This window comes from Dendrobates tinctorius, unplaced genomic scaffold (assembly GCF_039654945.1).
Source record: "Dendrobates tinctorius isolate UK_male_01 unplaced genomic scaffold, ASM3965494v1 ptg000334l, whole genome shotgun sequence".
Lineage (NCBI taxonomy): Eukaryota > Metazoa > Chordata > Amphibia > Anura > Dendrobatidae > Dendrobates > Dendrobates tinctorius.
In genome coordinates this window covers 1,154,408-1,169,983 of record NW_027362000.1, presented here as the reverse complement: position 1 = coordinate 1,169,983, position 15,576 = coordinate 1,154,408, and the positions used below count along the sequence as shown (strand labels likewise).

The 15,576-nt window shown below is 48.9% G+C and overlaps 2 protein-coding genes across 3 annotated transcripts in view; one reads left to right on the top strand and one right to left on the bottom strand.

Moving 5' to 3' along the window:
* Positions 1-3,369: 3,369 nt before the first annotated feature.
* On the bottom strand, positions 3,370-8,223 carry MRPL35 (mitochondrial ribosomal protein L35). 2 transcript variants are annotated; one of them, XM_073562068.1, is made up of 5 exons: positions 8,085-8,223; positions 6,941-6,984; positions 6,676-6,826; positions 4,910-5,054; positions 3,370-3,600 (listed from the first exon to the last, which is right to left on the bottom strand). In XM_073562068.1, the coding sequence occupies exons 1-5, from the start codon at positions 8,141-8,143 to the stop codon at positions 3,412-3,414; spliced, it is 588 nt and encodes a 195-aa protein (XP_073418169.1). In that variant the 5' UTR covers positions 8,144-8,223; the 3' UTR covers positions 3,370-3,411. The 2 variants fall into 2 exon arrangements, with proteins under 2 accessions (XP_073418169.1, XP_073418170.1); XM_073562069.1 differs by lacking the exon at positions 8,085-8,223 and adding an exon at positions 8,004-8,074.
* A 142-nt stretch (positions 8,224-8,365) lies between these two features.
* The window catches only part of POLR1A (RNA polymerase I subunit A), a 92,116-nt gene continuing 84,905 nt past the window's right edge, over positions 8,366-15,576 (top strand). Inside the window, exons 1-5 of the mRNA XM_073562067.1 lie at positions 8,366-8,499; positions 11,295-11,499; positions 11,974-12,123; positions 12,220-12,327; positions 12,695-12,780. Of these exons, the coding sequence (XP_073418168.1) occupies positions 8,423-8,499; positions 11,295-11,499; positions 11,974-12,123; positions 12,220-12,327; positions 12,695-12,780 (626 nt within the window). The 5' untranslated portion in view covers positions 8,366-8,422. The remainder of the gene's footprint in view (positions 8,500-11,294; positions 11,500-11,973; positions 12,124-12,219; positions 12,328-12,694; positions 12,781-15,576) is intronic.

The following is a 15,576-nucleotide window of genomic DNA, read 5'->3' as shown; positions in this document are numbered from 1 at the left end:
GTCCGGTGGCTCTGGCTGATGGGATGATGTAGGATATTGGGGGTAGTAGTCCGGTGGCTCTGGCTGATGGGATGATGTGGGATATTAGGGGTAGTAGTCCGGTGGCTCTGGCTGATGGGACGATGTGGGATATTAGGGGTAGTAGTCCGGTGGCTCTGACTGACGGGATGATTTAGGATATTAGGGGTAGTAGTCCGGTGGCTCTGGCTGATGGGATGATGTGGGATATTATTGGTAGTAGTCCGGTGGCTCTGGCTGATGGGATGATGTGGGATATTAGGGGTAGTAGTCCGGAGGCTCTGGCTGATGGGATGATGTGGGATATTAGGGGTAGTAGTCCGGAGGCTCTGGCTGATGGGATGATGTGGGATATTAGGGGTAGTAGTCCGGTGTCTCTGGCTGACGGGATGATGTGGGATATTAGGGGTAGTAGTCCGGTGGCTCTGGCTGATGGGACCATGTGGGATATTAGGGGTAGTAGTCCGGTGGCTCTGGCTGATGGGATGATGTGGGATATTATTGGTAGTAGTCCGGTGGCTCTGGCTGACTGGATGATGTGGGATATTATAGTGAATGTGGCTATGCAGAGTGGGCGGGGCTCTACAGTTTTATATATATATATATATATATATAATAAAACTCTCGCTCTCTCTGGCTTTTCAGCTAGTAATAAATAAAAATCTATGAAAAAGAACAAATGAAAGTCAGATATTGCTTTTCAACCATGCTTCCACAGAATTTAAAGAGGTTGTCCACTACTTTAAATTAACCCCCCGATGTATCCTCCTGGGGCCCCTAATGAATTTTGTATATACCTCATGTTGCCTATACTGCCTATGAGCGGCGCTATCGTCGGCTGCTCACAGGCAGCACATGACCCCCCACTGCAGCCTGCTCTTGCTTCCGCTGATGTCCGGTCAAGTGCTGGCAGCAGCCGGGAGTCCCTCTTCCTCCTTCCGCGCTGGCTGCCAGGCTGTGGGCGGGGTTATCCCCCCGCATCACACCCGGCATCCACCGCGCGCACATTCATTGAGAAAGTGCACGGTGGATGCTGGGTGTGACGCGTGGGTAACCCCGCCCACAACCTAGCAGCCACCGCGGGGACCCAGCGCTGAGTCATGCCTCACTTGTCGTGACGTCAGTGCTGGGTCACGTGCTGCCTGTGAGCGGCCACAGATAGCGCCACTCACAGGCAGAATAGGCAGCATAAGGTATTTACAAAATTCATTAGGGAGATACTTTGGGGGGTTAATTTAAAGTAGTGGACAATCCCTTGAAAAAATAAATAAAACTCATGAAATAGGCCTGGACAGAAATGATGGTAGCCTTAACTTAATATTTTGTTGCACAACCTTTTGAGGCAATCACTGCAATCAAACGATTCCTGTAACTGTTAATGAGACTTCTGCACCTCTCCACAGGTATTTTGGCCACTCCAGGGAGATTAGCTACACAGCCATGGGTTGTAAACTTCTTGATTATCTTGTACACTGTGGACAAGATCTCTGGAGATGGACTTGTAACCTTGAGATTGTTAATGTTGTTCAACAATTTTGGTTCTCAAGTCCTCAGACAGTGCTCTTCTCTTTCTGTCTTCCATGCTTAGTGCTGCAGACGCACATTGCACATATTGAGCCAACTTCTACCGTTTTATCTGGTTTCAGGTGTGATTTTCATGTTGCCCACGCCTATTACTTGCCACAAGTGAGTTTGAACAAGCATCACATGCTTGAAACAAAGTTGTTTACCCACAATTTTGGAAAGGTGCCAACAATTTTGTCCAGACCATTTTTGGGGTTTTGTGTAAAATTATGTCTAATTTGCCTTTCTGCCCGCAAGGGCTCACAATCTACAAGAGATGGGTGAGGATACAGTAGGCGAGGGTAGAGCTGGTCGTGCAGCGGTTTGGTGGATCGGTGGTTACTGCAGATTGTAGTCATGTTGGAAGAGATAGGTCTTGAGGTTCTTTTGACGGTTTCCATGGTAGGCGAGAGTCTGATATGTTGTGGTAGAGAGTTCCAGAGTAGGGGAGATGCGCGGGAGAAATCTTGTATGCAATTGTGGGAAAAGGAGATAAGAGGGGAGTAGAGAAGGAGATCTTGTGAGGATCGAAGGTTTCGTGCAGGTAAGTACCGGGAGACTAGGTCACAGATGTACGGAGGACTCAGGTTGTGGATGGCTTTGTATGTCATGGTTAGGGTTTTGAACTGGAGTCTTTGGGTAATGGGGAGCCAGTGCAGGGATTGACAGAGGGGAGAGGCCGGGGAATAGCGGGGGGGACAGGTGGATTAGTCGGGCAGCAGTTTAGAATAGATTGGAGGGGTGCAAGAGTGTTAGAGAGGAGGCCAAAGAGCAGGAGGTTGCAGTGGTCAAGGCGGGAGATGATGAGGGCATGGACTAGGGTTTTTGCAGATTCTTGGTTTAGGTATGTACAGATCCAGGAAATATTTTTGAGTTGAAGTCGGCAGGAAGCGGAAAGGGCTTGGATATGTGGTTTGAAAAAGAGATCAGGGTCAAAGATAACCCCGAGGCAGTGAGCTTGTGGGACTGGGGAAAGCGAACAGCCATTTACTTTAATGGATAGGTCTGTTGGGGGAAAGATGATGAATTCTGGTATCTCCATATTAAGTTTTAGAAATCTAGCGGAGAAGGATGAAATAGCAGACATTGTGGGATTCTGGTTAGTAGGGAGGTGATAGCTGGTCCAGAGAGATAGAGCTGTGTGTCATCAGCATAGAGGTGATACTGAAAGCCGTGAGATTCTATGAGCTGTCCGAGGCCGAAGGTGTAAATGGAGAAGAGCAGGGGCCCTAGGACTGAACCTTGCAGGACTCCGACAGATAGGGGGCGAGGTGAGGTGGTGTGCGAGGGGGAGACACTGAATGTCCGATCTGTTAGGTATGATGAGATCCAAGATAGGGCCAAGTCTGGAGGAAAAAGTAGTGTGGCTTGGCTTTGGCGGTTAATAGGTCATTGGTGACTTTAGTTAGCTAGGACTTAAGCATGGACATCATATGGTGGTCCAACTCCTGACACACCCATTAATGAACCATTATCAGGCTCTAAGGCTGCCAGAAGTACACAGTGTACCGATCTGTACACCACAACCCCGCATACTGTGCAGTCACCATTCTCGGATACTACCATTTGGCTCTCGATCGCTTTTATAGGTATTCCATATCCTTGAAATCGGCAGGTTGGATCCGCAAATCATCAATCCTGGATACCCTAAAAGTAGCACCATGGCTCCTTCATTCCAAAGTTTACTGGAGTCCATTCAAAGCAATAGAAATTTTAATGAATAGGTACAACTGTTTTTGGAAGATGCGGAATACCCCAAATAATGACGAAACACACTACACCACGCTCATACATATATATATACTTTATTACAGTTAGCAAGGTCCAGGCCTACAATTTTAGGTTGGTGCGGTTGTGGTATTTCTGGTAGGGGTCGTCGACGTACCAGTTTCTCCTCTTCCAGAACGACGTGGTCATCTTGTCTAGCAGTTTGCTCTGCGTTTTGTTACAGAACACGATTTCTCGGAGACGCTTCTTCCTTGCGGCTGACTTCTTCCACAACCTCTTCTTATAACCAGCCTGTAAATATTAGATGTTGGCATAAAGTCGGCTTCTTACTTGCATATCAGTAAAAAGGGCCAAACACTATAATGATGGGAACACATTTTAATCTGGACAGCCATTCCACTGACGAATATTTCTTTTTCTTTTGTTACCATAGACATAGGAATCAGTGTCAAAACATTAAAAGGAATCTGTCACCCTTTTTTTGCCCTATTAGCTGCCGGCATAGACATCGGGGGCTTATCTACAGCATTCTGTAATGCTGTAGATAAGCCTCCGATGTAACCTGAAAGAGAAGAAAAACACGTTATATTATACTCACCCAGGGGCAGTCCGGTCCGATGGGTGTCGCCGTCCCGTCCGGCGCCTCCCTTCTTCATGCGATGACGTCCTCTTCTCCCGTCCTGAAATGGCTCCGGCGCAAGCGCACTGCTCTGCCCTGTTGAGGGCAGAGCAGAATTCTGCAGTGCGCAGGCGCCAGACCTGTCCTGATGCCTGCAGGACTCTGCTCTGCCCTCAACAGGGCAGCGCAATGCGCCTGCGCCATTTCAGGACGGGAGAAGAGGACGTCATCGCATGAAGAAGGAAGGCGCCGGACGGGACGGCGACACCCATCAGACCGGACCGCCCACCTCCATGAGTATAATTTAACGTGTTTTTCTTCTCTTTCAGGTTACATCGGAGGCTTATCTACAGCATTACAGAATGCTGAAGATAAGCCCCCGATGTCTATGCCGGCAGCTAAAAGGCCAAAAAAAGGGTGACAGATTCCCTTTAAGGGGATATCCCAATAACATAGCCCCTGTTTATATGACTTACTGCATAGCTACTTTCTGATTTTAGAACCCCAGTTATTTTTCTTTTGTACCTTGTTATTTTTTAAATGCAAAACTCTATTTTTTTTTATTTTCTCCTGCCCCACACATGTGATTCAAGATCTTTAAGATATTTTACTTTGGGGGGGTCTAATTTTTTTACCATGGGGGATGAAAAACTAAAAATGTATAGCTTTTGGAAAAAGGAGGGGGAAAAAAAACAAAAAAAAAAAAACTGAAAAAAAAAAGCCCAGGTGGGGAGGGGGTTAAGTGTATCAAATCCTTTTTAATTAGTGCACCCAAAATAATAATTTTATGATCTCTACTAAATAAGCGTTACTCACGTGGAAATTATGCAAAGCAGCCCAAAGACGCGCGCTCGGACATTAATGTGAGCACCGCTTTCTCGGTAAAGAACATAAAAATAAGAATACTGGGCGCACTAAATAAGTGTGTGTGGGGGGGGGGGGGGGGGGGGGGGGTTAGTCACATGATTTTCTGCAAAATACCTTTCTCCGTATCCACAGTCCACAGTGCAGACGCATAAAGCGTTTGGTCACCGCTCTCACAGACTTTCTCTTCCCCTTCCGGAGGCTTGTATAAATGATTGTCCTTGACGGCTGATGAAGGAGGCTCGGAAGCAGAGGGGTTACACTAAGGAGAGAGGAGTTGGGGCTATGACTTCAATATAAAAAAAAAAAAAATAACTGATAACACACAAATGATCATTAGTAAAGCGTAATGTTATCGGCGTGCCGTGTGTAACACTATTTCTGGCCATTATATGACTGGTATCCTGCAGTTTTTTCTATAGGTTCCAGTTGCCTCTCAGCTGGTGGGTGGAGATTAGCTGCTATGATGTCTCCCATACACTGCACACTAAGAAATGAGAGTTTTCCTATTGCCTGTCTCTACATAGCACAAGCTGCATCAGTTATATTGCAGTGCTGAGCAGTGTGGCGGGAGGAAACAAGCCAGGGGTGCACGCCGAGATCACTGAGAGCGGAAGTTACCACGCCGGCATACATCTGTGCCCAGTGTAGACAATGCTCTGTGAGCCACACACAGCAGCGGAGGAGGAAAACTCTTTGGAGGTTCGTTACAATGTATCCGTTTGGAGCTCCGGCGTGCAGCTCACAGAGCATTGTCATGACTGTATACAAATGTAGCCATTTCTAATTGAGCATGCGCCTTTCCCAGCCATACTGTGCATTGAGAAGTTGAGGCTCATAATAAGCTTCCAAGTGTATTCAGTTTCATGCCCCCAATTCTGGTTGACAGCTGCAGCTTGTACTGAGCATTGCCAGATCACAGCAGAGAAAAGGGACACTGAGGAGCTGTCAATCAGGCAAGGTGGGCAGAAGGGAGGAACTGTTAGTGAGGTTAAGCACATGTAGATTTAGCAGCAGGGAGGAGGGACACTGAGGAGCCTTCAGTGAAGCTAGGTGGGGAGGAAATTCAGCTGCAGGGAGGCGAAGAACACCTAGGAGCTGTCAATCAGGCTGTGTGGGGCAGAGACTCAGCAGTAAGGAGGGTGGACATATAGGAACTGTCAGTGAGGCTAGGTTAATTGAGATTCAGCTGCAGGAAGGAGGAACATCTGGGAGCTGACAGTGAGGATATCTGGGTGAAAATTCAGCAGCGGGAAGGAGGAACACTGAGGAGCCATCATTGAGGCTTATTGGGTGAAAGATAAGCAGCAGGGAGGAGGGACACTGAGGAACCACCAGTGAGGCTTAGTAAGTGGAAGATCAGCAGCAGGGAGGAGGGACACTGAGGAGCCAGTGAGGCTTACTGGGTGGAAGATCAGCAGCAGGGAGGAGGGACACTGAGGAGCCAGTGAGGCTTACTGGGTGGAAGATCAGCAGCAGGGAGGAGGGACACTGAGGAGCCATCAGTGATGTTTATTGGGTGGAAGATCAGCAGCAGGGAGTAGGGACACTGAGGAGCCATCAGTGAGGCTTATTAAGTGGAAGAACAGTAGCAGGGAGGAGGGACAATGAGGAGCCATAAGTGAGGCTTATTGGGTAAAAGATAAACAGCAGGGAGAAGGAACACCTAGGAGCTATCAATCAGGCTAGGTGGGCATAAACTGAGGGTAAACCTTCAAAAAGGATTATACAGTTATTCCGACAAATTATCGCAGTAAGTACATCAGTCTCACCAGGTCTACGAGATGCATTTAATAATGTATACAGTGTTAAATCTGGTCACAGATCTGTGGAGAACCTCTATAAGACCATACAACACTGACACCAGGGACGCGGCCACTGACCTGCTGAGAATGGCGCTGCTCTGGGCAGGGGCTGGTCTATGTGCTGCCGGACGGAGGACGCTCTGTGTGCATCTGGCGAGGGGGGAGCAGAATGCAGACAACTGCCGTACGTTACTGGACACACCCGGATTTACCAGCGGCCTCAGGAGAACTGATGACAAAAAGGAGGACAAGAATACATGTGACTGATGCGAAGGATGAATGACGGCCATATTGGTTGTCACCCTCCACTAGCTTTCATTTTGAATCCGCCATCACCACACACCTGCGGTGCCGACTCCAGGCTGGGGGAACGTTCCTGGCCATTGTCTGCAACAGGGGAAAAAAAGAAAGAAAAAGAAAAATGTTAAAAGGATAAAGTAAAATGACTGTTTTCTCTCTATGCAACATAGAAATAAAATGTCTTATTACTACTTAGAAACAGTCAACAGAGAAATCCGAAAAGCTCCATCAACAGCAGCAGGGTGGGGATTCTCAAAAAGAGACCCCACTACAAGTAACATACTACAAACATCTGGAGTATAAGTCACGGGCAGAAATCCCGGCACCCACCGCCTCGGCTGCCATCACTGAGGTTAGTAATGGGCGTCTGAGAAGTGTGCTGAAAATGAATGCACATGGGCAAATCATCAAGATCCTCTGCTGGCAGCTCCTGTGTAATCACCGACCAATGACACGGTAACACCGTGGCTCACATAGGTGCCACTGTGAGCATCCTGCGTGGTCTAAGCGTGCTCCCATGGGTGCAGCGTCTCCACATCTGGGGGCTTCATTGGTCACTGATCACACGGGGAGCTGCCAGCAGAGGATCTTGATTATTTTTCATGCCCAAGCGCACTCAGCGAGGCAGAACCTTCCTCAGACGACCAGTAATTCATTGTTGAGGAGAGTAAATAAGAGAACAGCCAGATATTGCAGCACCAAGGCCGAAACACTGTGACCCCGCATGGAGCGACATGGCCGAGCAGTTGTACATCACCAAGCACAACGCAGGTAGGTAGGGAGCGGTCGCCTGTCCGGCCAGTCTACAGCGCAGCTTGTAAAATATGCCCCTCCATGGGGGCACAATCCTGCTGCACCAGGGGAAGTGCTCACGTAGCTGCATTCACCATGCTGTAGGCTTCAGAGCTGAAATCTCCCACCATTCCCTGTTGGTTCAGAGTCAGACGCCAGATACTGAGGCACTACAAGTCCAAGAATATACAGTCTAATAAAAGGTGGACCTGATGGAGAACAACAAGTGTCAGGAAGCCTGTCCCCGCCATATTGCTGGCTGCTGCCACACAGGCTGTGCCCTCTAGTAGAGGTGATGGGCAACCAGGTCTCACCCCCCACAGAGGAGATGGTCTCGTCCGTACACCTCAGTGACCATTACCCCCCTGTGCTCCCCGCAGTGTCCTCCCCTCTACCTGAGCAGTGGTCTGGTCCAGGAACAGGCCGCCCGCAACGGCCCACAGGACAGCGCCATGTTGGCAGGGTCGGCGACCGGACTGTACCAACAAGAGAGAGGGAGCCGCTGTTATGTCATACCGAATCGAATCCTGTAACTGGGCGTCTCCCTATTACAGAACACACGGATATGAGCAGATAATACACTGCAGTCACACAGGTCACCGCGAGGGGCACTGATGTTCCGCTGCTTCCGTGCCCGTCTCCACCCCCCGTCCTGGTTGCACAGTGGAATATTCCACTTCCGGGTCCCACACGTGTGGCACAGAGTGGTGGCGCAGAGCTCGCTCTCCACAGCATGCTGTTCTCCAGGGACGTGCCATGGCGGCGCCTGCAGGACATCGCCTTCAGTGTTTACTCCTCGGAGGAGATCAGGTGACGGGACATTATCAGTGATTACACGGGGCAAGGTGCTGCATTATGTGCACACCTAAGGTGCTGCGGATTCTGAAAAATCCGCAGGTAAATCCACAGGTCAAAAGATCTAGCGGATTAGCCTGCGGTTTTCCCCTGCGATTTGACACCTGGACAATGGAGCAGGCTATGTGCACACGCTGCGGATTCTGCTGCAGATTTTTATCTGCGGAACCGCAGGTAAAATGACCTGTGGTTTATCACCTCTACAATGTAGGAGATGGTAAACCGCAGCAGAGTCCGCAGAAAAGAAGAGACGTCATTTCTTTCTGCGGATTCAAAACCGCAGCTTTTCCGCAGTTAAAAATCCGCAGCATGTTTACAGCAGAATGTAAATCCCATAGGATAACATGCTACTGTACTCTGTCTGCAGAACTGCTGCAGTTCTGCTGCGGCCAAAACCGCAGCGTGTGCACATAGCCTTAGGTAAGTGCACACAGAGTTTTTTGGAGGTGCAGATTTTGTAGTAAAATCAAAGTCCTGCGGTTTATCTGCGGATTTGCCTGCAGTTTTGCCCTGCGGTTTCACACCTCATAATGGATAAGGTGTGAAACCGCAGCAGTTCTGCACAAAAGAAGTGACATGCTGCGGATTGTAAACCGCAGCAAAACCACGCGGAAAAATCCGCAGCATGAGCACAGCATTTTCCAGTTTACCATTGAAAACAAAGGTACTGTACAACACAGCTAAATCTGCTGCGGATCCGCAGCAGAATCCGCACCGTGTGCACATGGCCTTAGGGTGCGTGCACACGCTGCGGAATGCTCTGCGGATCTAGTAAAATCCGCAGGTAAATGGAGCAGATGGCAAACCGCAGCGGAATCCGCAGAAAGAATTGACATGTCAATTCTTTCTGCGGTTTTGAAACCGCAGCAAATCCGCGCGGAAAATTCCGCACCATCTGCACAGCGGTTTCCATTTTCCATTCATTTTAATGGTACTGTACAACGCAGCTAATTCTGCTGCAGTTCCGCAAGGCCAAATCCGCTGCGGATCCGCAGCGTGTGCACACACCCTTATACTCCAGAGCTGCACTCACTATTCTGCTGGTGCAGTCACTGTGTACATACATTACATTACTGATCCTGACTTACATCCTGTATTATACCCCAGAGCTGCACTCACTATTCTGCTGGTGCAGTCACTGTGTACATACATTACATTACTGATCCTGAGATACATCCTGTATTATACCCCAGAGCTGCACTCACTATTCTGCTGGTGCAGTCACTGTGTACATGCATTACATTACTGATCCGGAGTTACATCCTGCATTATACCCCAGAGCTGCACTCACTATTCTGCTGGTGCAGTCACTGTGTACATACATTACTGATCCTGAGTTACACCCTGCATTATACTCCAGAGCTGCACTCACTATTCTGCTGGTGCAGTCACTGTGTACATACATTACATTACTGATCCTGAGTTACATCCTGTATTATACCCCAGAGCTGCACTCCGTATTCTGCTGGTGCAGTCACTGTGTACATGCATTACATTACTGATCCTGAGTTACATCCTGTATTATACCCCAGAGCTGCACTCACTATTCTGCTGGTGCAATCACTGTGTACATGCATTACATTACTGATCCTGAGTTACATCCTGTATTATACCCCAGAGCTGCACTCACTATTCTGCTGGTGCAGTCACTGTGTACATACATTACATTACTGATCCTGAGTTACACCCTGCATTATACCCCAGAGCTGCACTCACTATTCTGCTGGTGCAGTCACTGTGTACATACATTACTGATCCTGAGTTACACCCTGCATTATACTCCAGAGCTGCACTCACTATTCTGCTGGTGCAGTCACTGTGTACATACATTACATTACTGATCCTGAGTTACACCCTGCATTATACCCCAGAGCTGCACTCACTATTCTGCTGGTGCAATCACTGTGTACATACATTACTGATCCTGAGTTACACCCTGCATTATACTCCAGAGCTGCACTCACTATTCTGCTGGTGCAGTCACTGTGTACATACATTACATTACTGATCCTGAGTTACATCCTGTATTATACCCCAGAGCTGCACTCACTATTCTGCTGGTGCAGTCACTGTGTACATACATTACATTACTGATCCTGAGTTACATCCTGTATTATACCCCAGAGCTGCACTCACTATTCTGCTGGTGCAGTCACTGTGTACATACATTACATTACTGATCCTGAGTTACACCCTGCATTATACCCCAGAGCTGCACTCACTATTCTGCTGGTGCAATCACTGTGTACATACATTACTGATCCTGAGTTACACCCTGCATTATACTCCAGAGCTGCACTCACTATTCTGCTGGTGCAGTCACTGTGTACATACATTACATTACTGATCCTGAGTTACATCCTGTATTATACCCCAGAGCTGCACTCACTATTCTGCTGGTGCAGTCACTGTGTACATTACATTACTGATCCTGAGTTACCTTCTGTATTATACCCCAGAGCTGCACTCACTATTCTGCTGGTGCAGTCACTGTGTACATACATTACATTACTGATCCTGAGTTACCTCCTGTATTATACTCCAGAGCTGCACTCACTATTCTGCAGGAGGGGATCTGCAGTAATTGAGGTGGTGACTGGTGACAGTCGACTGTCATGCACAGTGGCCACCGGATCACGTTATAGACCCGGCATCAGACCGCAGCTTTTCCGCTGTGCCGGGAGCAGTAATCTGCATTTTGTCTCCGGCTGTTCGTTCCATATTGTGACCGGCATCTGTTTCTTTTGTAGGCATCTGAGTGTAAAAGCCATCACCAACCCCCAGTATGTGGACCCTGCGGGCAATCCCATGGTGAACGGCCTGTACGACCTATCCTTGGGCCCAGCGGACAGCAGAGAAGTGTGCGACACCTGTGCCCAGGATTTCTCCACCTGCCCCGGGCATTTCGGCCATATCGAGCTGCCGCTGACTGTGTACAATCCCCTGTTGTTTGATGTAGGTATCGTAATCGCTGGTGCCCGCCATTTGTAATGTGGCTTCATATTGGCGGAGGGTGCCTTGTGCTGGCTGGAGGTGGCCCCGGGCGGCTGGCTGGAGGTGGCCCCGGGCGGCTGGCTGGAGGTGGCCCCGGGCGGCTGGCTGGAGGTGGCCCCGGGCGGCTGGCTGGAGGTGGCCCCGGGCGGCTGGCTGGAGGTGGCCCCGGGCGGCTGGCTGGAGGTGGCCCCGGGCGGCTGGCTGGAGGTGGCCCCGGGCGGCTGGCTGGAGGTGGCCCCGGGCGGCTGGCTGGAGGTGGCCCCGGGCGCCTGGCTGGAGGTGGCCCCGGGCGGCTGGCTGGAGGTGGCCCCGGGCGGCTGGCTGGAGGTGGCCCCGGGCGGCTGGCTGGAGGTGGCCCCGGGCGGCTGGCTGGAGGTGGCCCTGTGAGAATAGCAGCCATAATGTTCTTTTCTCTCCTCCTCCTCTTCCTGGCAGAAGCTGTATCTGCTTGTGAAAGGCTCCTGCTTCCTCTGCCGCCTGCTGACGTGTCCTCGATCCGCCGTTCACCTGCTGCACAACCAGCTGCGGCTGCTGGAGCGGGGGGCTCTGCAGGAGGTCTACGAGCTGGAGGCCGTTCTTAGCCGGGTGAGTCGGACTTTCCACATTATCCCGATTTCCCAGCGGACTCCATGTCAGACGACGTTTTGTAGATCTGACCGTTTCCTTCTCTTCTGCCTCCAGTTCCTAGAAGGTTGTGGCACGGCCAGCGGCACGGAGATTCGTGAAGAATTAGACACCTACACCAGAAAGGTGCTTAAAGCCTACCCCAAGAAGCAGGACACGTCCCGGGTCAGTATCTGCAGAGTTACATGTATTTTGGGGTAAAAATTATTTTTGCAGTTGTTTCTTTTAAAATTTTTTTGCCTTTTTATAACTTCTATGGTGAACTGGCTGCAGAACGAGTTCACTGAGAATCCATCAGTGAGCTCGGTCTGACATCTGATAGGAGGCTTGTAGCTGTAACTCTTTTATCTGTCTTTTTCTGAGCTCCTCTCAGCTGATGGATGACCGCAGACCTCTGTGCTGAGCCTATAAAAACCAAACGATGCACAGCGCCTTTAACGGCAGGTGGTCGGAGCGTCGGTGGTGGCGATGGCGTCCCAGTAGTTAGGTCTGTAGTGATTTTTTTTTTTTTCCATCTGTGACTTCTTCTCAGGTGAAGAACATCTGTGTGACCAGGAACAATCTTCTCCTGAACTTCTGGAGGACACAAATGGGGGCGAAGAAATGTCCGAATTGCAAGTGAGTAATGGAGGAAACCGTGAGGGATCCATTTATGCCCATCGTGTGTTTAGACTTGGGTGAAAAAAGAAATCCATTCGGAAAGTCAGTTTCCTTATGGGTAGATGCTATCAAGTAATAAAAGTGGACATCAAGTATTAACCCCTGACTACTTTCCGGCACGGAGGCATACTCTAGACCACCAGGACAACAGGTAGTAAACCTCTCCCAGTGCCCTGGCCTACAAGGGAAGGAGGCTTTACCCCACTAAGGAAGGAGGCAAGAGTCGTCAATTTACCCTAGACCAACAGAAAAGCAGCCATTAAACCCCTCCACTGCTCTAGACCACCAGGGAGGTTGTTATTCGCTACTGTACACTCTTAGATAGGGGTGCAGATATTAATCCCCCTCATGACTATACATCACAAAGGAAGCCAATATTAGGACCTGCACTTCCCTAGACCACCAGGGACATTGTTGTAACAATTCTTCAGGCCTTCACCCCTCACCAATAATCTAGATCAGATTATAAACTGGCATTAATCCCTCTACTCCTTCACACCATCAGGGAAGTTAGCATTGACCCCCTTCATTAATCCAGACCACCAGGGACATTGGTAGAACAATTCTTCAGGCATCAGACCTTCACATCCCACCACTAATCTAGATCAGATTATAAGCCGGCTTTAATCCCTCAAATACCCCCCTCACCCACCAGGAAAGTTGGCATTGAATCCCTTCATTACCCTAGACCACCAGGGAAGCAGACATAAGCATATACACTGCCATAGATAATCAGGTGTGCAAACTGTAGATCGCCAAGGAAGGAGGCATAAGTGTTGAGATTACCCATGACCATCAGAAAAGCTTCACTGCTCTAGACCACCAGGGAACAGGCGTTAGCTTCTCCAGATAATCAGCAGTGCAGCTATTAATCCATGCAGTCATATGGATCACAGAGGACGTTGCACTATTCTTGGGGAGCTGGCATAACATACCTTCACTACCCTTTACCACCAGGAAAGCGGACATTCACCTCCTCACCTGTACTCCAGATCAGCATTCCCTACACTCCTCTAGATCACCAGGGGAGTTGACATTAAATCCCTTCATTATCTCCCCAAGACTAAGACCACCAGCTAAGCCGGTACTTATCCTCCTACACTACTCAACACATTCCCCTAGACCACCAGGGAGGCCAGCATTACTGCCCTAGACAAGGTGCAGATCTTAACCCCCCCGCCTTGCTACTATAAATTATCAAGGAACCTGACATTAAGTCCTACTCTACACTGTATCAGCATTTTCTCACAACACTAGACCCCCAAGGACATAGGAATTGATCCTCCAACACACATCTCAAGATCCTCATCATGGCTGGTATTAAAAAAAAAAAAAAAAAATCGCTTTCATTTACCAGTGACGTTGGCATTGACAATTTTTTTTTTTAAATTCGTTTATTAAACCGCAAACAAATATACAATACACACATTGGCATCTAATGTTAAGCTTGATACATGACATACATATGCATTGCGTGACATTAAAATGTAAAGCAAATGTGCGCACCATCTGCACACAGAATAAAGTAACACCGAATACCCATTAAGTCACAATGCATTGTGTTATTGTCCCAGTGAGGAGATCCACCTGGCTTCTAAACGCGCATCTACATGAACCATTCCGCAGCCTACTTCCACACAATGAGCTGCTTACTATGCAACATCTCTACAAAGTGAGGTCAGAGGAATTCTACCTCTCCCAAATCTTTTGGAATTTACCTGGCATCCTCTGTTCTGATAGAACGTGCGTTCATATGGGATAATCGAATTCACCAAGCTGACCCAGGACCCGAGAGAGGGAGATGAACCTCCCATCCACCGCAATGCCAGTACCTTCCGTGCCATAAACAGTGTCTCCCGTAGGAAAATCCCGACATATTAACCCCGTGCCTCCTCATCCCAGACCCCAAATAGACAGACCAGTGGCTCAAGGGGAACAGTAACTTGTACCAGAGATGACTATAGTGATGTCACCTCTCTCCAGTATTGGGCAGTGATAGGACAGCACCAGATCATATGGATAAAGTCTGCATCTATTGAGTGACATCTCAAACATTCCAATGATTGGTATCGGCCCATCTTAAAGAGTGGAGTTGGAGTCAAATATGATTGATTTATAATATATGATTGTATCATCCTGTTATTAACAGATGGAGATACCCAGATTGGTGACTCCAGGATTTCTTCCCACTCCTCTCCCCGTGTATCTGGGATGAGCCTCTCCCACTTCTTCCTAACGGAGTCTATGGTGGATTCCGTCCCCACTGACAACATATATGTATACAGAGAGGAGATGAGACCCTGGGGGCCCTGTGATTTAAGGATCCCTATCAAGGGTAGAGACGAAATCACGCTATCCACACCTATACATCTCGTGTGACAGGCTGAGCTTAGTTGTCAATAACGAAAGAACTGGGACTTCAGGACCCTGCGATCAACCTGTAATTGTGCAAAAGAGATCAGAGTTCCATGATCATATAGGTCACCTATCATAGCGACACCATACTGAGCCCAAAACTCGGCAGATGGGTGTTCAAGTAACGCCGGAGGGTAGCCATTATTCCATAGGGGCATTTCAGCTATAATATCTTCAGATCCAACCACCCCCTTAATCTGTTTCCGTACTGACCGTGCCAGACGGAGCAGAGGTAACAGTCACGGGACATTTATTTTCCTCATTTCCAAAAAACCCAGCGGGCAACCAACCTGTGCGGCATGAAGCAGATGACCTTCAGAGTTAGGGAGGTGACCACCG